At 42.7% G+C, this 4,569-nt stretch overlaps 1 protein-coding gene across 2 annotated transcripts in view; it reads left to right on the plus strand.

Moving 5' to 3' along the window:
- Nucleotides 1–1,972: 1,972 nt before the first annotated feature.
- The window catches only part of sumf2 (sulfatase modifying factor 2), a 6,287-nt gene continuing 3,690 nt past the window's right edge, over nt 1,973–4,569 (plus strand). The window contains exons 1-5 of one of the 2 annotated variants that reach the window (XM_046040058.1): nt 1,973–2,168; nt 2,252–2,399; nt 2,490–2,604; nt 3,005–3,049; nt 3,158–3,308. In XM_046040058.1, the coding sequence (XP_045896014.1) occupies nt 2,099–2,168; nt 2,252–2,399; nt 2,490–2,604; nt 3,005–3,049; nt 3,158–3,308 (529 nt within the window). In that variant the 5' untranslated portion in view covers nt 1,973–2,098. The remainder of the gene's footprint in view (nt 2,169–2,251; nt 2,400–2,489; nt 2,605–3,004; nt 3,050–3,157; nt 3,309–4,569) is intronic. The other variant, XM_046040059.1, reaches the window with a different exon arrangement.

The following is a 4,569-nucleotide window of genomic DNA, read 5'->3' on the forward strand; positions in this document are numbered from 1 at the left end:
TGCATAAAGACACCTGTCCACCCCATACAATCAGTAAGAATCCAACTACTAACATGGCCAAGACCAAAGAGCTGTCCAAAGACACTAGAGACAAAATTGTACACCTCCACAAGGCTGGAAAGGGCTACGGGGAAATTGCCAAGCAGCTTGGTGAAAAAAGGTCCACTGTTGGAGCAATCATAAGAAAATGGAAGAAGCTAAACATGACTGTCAATCTCCCTCAGACTGGGGCTCCATGCAAGATCTCACCTCGTGGGGTCTCAATGATCCTAAGAAAGGTGAGAAATCAGCCCAGAACTACACGGGAGGAGCTGGTCAATGACCTGAAAAGAGCTGGGACCACCGTTTCCAAGGTTACTGTTGGTAATACACTAAGACGTCATGGTTTGAAATCACGCATGGCACGGAAGGTTCCCCTGCTTAAACCAGCACATGTCAAGGCCCGTCTTCAGTTTGCCAATGAACATTTGGATGATCCAGAGGAGTCATGGGAGAAAGTCATGTGGTCAGATGAGACCAAAATAGAACTTTTTGGTCATAATTCCACTAACAGTGTTTGGAGGAAGAAGAATGACGAGTACCATCCCTACTGTGAAGCATGGGGGTGGTAGCATCATGCTTTGGGGGTGTTTTTCTGCACATGGGACAGGGCGACTGCACTGTATTAAGGAGAGGATGACCGGGGCCATGTATGGCGAGATTTTGGGGAACAACCTCCTTCCCTCAGTTAGAGCATTGAAGATGGGTCGAGGCCGGGTCTTCCAACATGACAATGACCCGAAGCACACAGCCAGGATAACCAAGGAGTGGCTCTGTAAGAAGCATATCAAGGTTCTGGCGTGGCCTAGCCAGTCTCCAGACCTAAACCCAATAGAGCATCTTTGGAGAGAGCTCAAACTCCGTGTTTCTCAGCGACAGCCCTAACCCTAACCCTGGTGAAAAACTACAGGAAACGTTTGACCTCTGTAATTGCTACTGTACCAAATATTAACATTGATTTTCTCAGGTGTTCAAATACTTATTTGCAGCTGTATCATACAAATAAATAGTTAAAAAAATCATACATTGTGATTTCAGGATTTTTTTTTTTTTTTTAGATTATGTCTCTCACAGTGGACATGCACCTACGATGACAATTTCAGACCCCTCCATGATTTCTGAGTGGGAGAACTTGCAAAATAGCAGGGTGTTCAAATACTTATTTTCCTCACTGTAAAACAGTAACGCACAACCGGTTGGAATGTAACATCTTGTGTTTCCGTTTTCTGCATCTTTTATGTAACTACAGTTCAAAATTAAGTACTGTACTTTTTACACTAGTTAAAACAAGCAATTGTTACTTTACAGATGATGACAAAATTTTGATTTGTAGAGGATAAAAATATTTCCTCTACCACTGCACATAACATTAAGTATATGAAGCAATCACTGCTGTATTCTAGATAGCTTCAAGAATATTCCTGAATTGGGGATACTGTTGTTGTTTTTTTTTTTTTTTTTTGAGCAAGCAAAAATTTGCTGCAGTCTTTACTAGAAAGAAACAAATTAGGTAAATGGTGAGATGTGGAAATGAATATTGAAATTAAAATTCCATTAATTTAAAATAAAAGCATAACATAAAACCAGCTTATATATTATTGTATGCTGATGGTAACTATGTATGTATGTATAGTATGCATATTTAACCTGTAACAAACCTTTTTTGTTACAGTTCAACTAGGGTGAAAGTTTGACTGCAGCTTCATTCTTTGAGGTTTTTTTGTTTTTCAAATGAATCATGGATATGATTTATTTTAGATTGTGGTGATTCAACAAAACAAGCAATTTTATGTGCTTTAATATAGTAAAAAAATTGTCATATAGTGCACCTTCATACAGAATACAAAAATACATAAAAATGAATTAACGCATGAGTTTAAGTTTCAAATGAAGCGGAACCTTTCAGTAAACACGGTACCTGTTTATCATTGAACCCATTTCCGGTGCGACGGTGACATGTGTCCGATAGAGAACTGACAAAAATGTAATCGAGTTTCTGCTACTCGTTAACTCTTAAACTTGTATTTCTTTTGATATAAATAGACGGAATGTCAAATTAATGTCGGCTAAAACGAACTTGTCCAAAATGGTGTCGTGGATATCTGCTTTGTTTTTACTGTCAGTGGCGGGTAAGAGCTCACCTTTTAACAAACAAAGACTTCAAAATATAAATAATATGAATCGACATGACATGTTTCCTCCTGGCACACAGCAGCAGATGAAATGATAAATATACCCGGAGGAAAGATGTTAATGGGAACCAGTGCAGCTGATGGAAGAGATGGAGAGTCCCCCACCAGGGAGGTTGACCTGCAACCTTTTAAAATGGACAAATATCCTGTAACAAATGCCGATTTCAGGTAATGAAGCTTAAAACGCGATATTAGGGTGTTTGATAATTAGTTAAAAATAATGTAATAAAGCTCTGACTTAGTCTTTGTTCACCACAGAGACTTTGTGAGAGCACAGAAGTACAAAACAGAAGCCGAGACGTTTGGTTGGAGTTTTGTGTTTCAAGACTTTGTGTCAGAAGAGCTGAAGGGCAAAGTCACACAGAGAATTGAGGTACTGAGATGTTGTTTAATTAATCATTAAATGATTTATCAAGGGAAAAAGCCAAACATTCCCTGTTGGCTAATTATCAAATGTAAAAATGTGTTGCTGTTCTGTGTTTACATTATTCTAATGTCATTTCTTTGCGTTTTGAGCTGGTGGTCACACAGTAAAAAATACAATAATAGTAATAATAATGATCACCATGGGTGCTTTCACCATTTTCTTTTGAGATTTTATTTGCTAAACAATTAATTCATTATTCACTAAATAAATAGATCAGCCAATAATGAAAACAAAGTCATTAGTTGGCGCTCACAGGCTAAAGATTTGGGTGTGTGTTACACATATGCAAAGCGGTTAGCATTTGCAAGGCTGTCCTGTGACTCATTTTCTCATCTTTCCCGTCCAGTCTGCTCCTTGGTGGCTGCCTATAGAGCGGGTGTTTTGGAGACAGGTGAGGTCACAAGTTTTACAGTTGAATCTTTTCCATTATTCAAATCAAGGGCAACTGGACTTGGTTGAAGATACTTGCCTTTCACTTCTTTGGCTCTCTACTGTTCAGCCTGCAGGACCTGGTTCTGGCATTCGGGAGCGTCTGAGCTTCCCGGTGGTTCAGGTGAGCTGGAATGATGCTCAGGCCTTCTGCCTGTGGAAGGGCAAGAGACTGCCTACTGAGGAAGAGTGGGAGTGGGCTGCTCGAGGGGGGCTGCAAGGTATGCAGTTTATACACTGAAAGCATATATATATGTGTGTGTATGTGTATGTGTGTGTGTATGTGTATGTGTGTATATATATATATATATATATATATATATATATATATATATATATATATATACTGCTCAAAAAAATAAAGGGAACACTTAAACAACACAATGTAACTCCAAGACAGTCACACTCCTGTGAAATCAAACTGTCCACTGAGGAAGCAACACTGATGGACAATCAATTTCACATGCTGTTGTGCAAATGGAAAAGACAACAGGTGGAAATTATAGGCAATTAGCAAGACACCCCCAATAAAGGAGTGGTTCTGCAGGTGGTGACCACAGACCACTTCTCAGTTCCTATGCTTCCTGTCAGCGTAGTGTCCAGAGCATGGAGGCGCTACCAGGAGACAGGCCAGTACATCAGGAGACGTGGAGGAGGCCGTAGGAGGGCAACAACCCAGCAGCAGGACTACTACCTCCGACTTTGTGCAAGGACGAGCAGGAGGAGCACTGCCAGAGCCCTGCAAAATGACCTCCAGCAGGCCACAAATGTGCATGTGTCTGCTCAAACGGTCAGAAACAGACTCCATGAGGGTGGTACGAGGGCCCGATGTTCACAGATGGGGGTTGTGCTTACAGCCCAGCACCATGCAGGACGTTTGGCATTTGCCAGAGAACACCAAGATTGGCAAATTCGCCACTGGCGCCCTGTGCTCTTCACAGATGAAAGCAGGTTCACACTGAGCACATGTGACAGACGTGACAGAGTCTGGAGACGCCGTGGAGAACGTTCTGCTGCCTGCTACATCCTCCAGCATGACCGGTTTGGCGGTGGGTCAGTAATGGTGTGGGTTGGCATTTCTTTGGGGGGGCCGCACAGCCCTCCATGTGCTCGCCAGAGGTAGCCTGACTGCCATTAGGTACCGAGATGAGTTCCTCAGACCCCTTGTGAGACCATATGCTGGTGCGGTTGGCCCTGGGTTCCTCCTAATGCAACACAATGCCAGACCTCATGTGGCTGGAGTGTGTCAGCAGTTCCTGCAAGAGGAAGGCATTGATGCTATGGACTGGCCCGCCCGTTCTCCAGACCTGAATCCAATTGAGCACATATGGGACATCATGTCTCGCTCCATCCACCAACGCCACGTTGCACCACAGACTGTCCGGGAGTTGGCGGATGCTTTAGTCCAGGTCTGGGAGGAGATCCCTCAGGAGACCATCCGCCACCTCATCAGGAGCATGCCCAGGCATTGTAGGGAGGTCA

The sequence above is a fragment of the Micropterus dolomieu genome, linkage group LG23 (genome assembly GCF_021292245.1).
Source record: "Micropterus dolomieu isolate WLL.071019.BEF.003 ecotype Adirondacks linkage group LG23, ASM2129224v1, whole genome shotgun sequence".
Taxonomy (NCBI): domain Eukaryota; kingdom Metazoa; phylum Chordata; class Actinopteri; order Centrarchiformes; family Centrarchidae; genus Micropterus; species Micropterus dolomieu.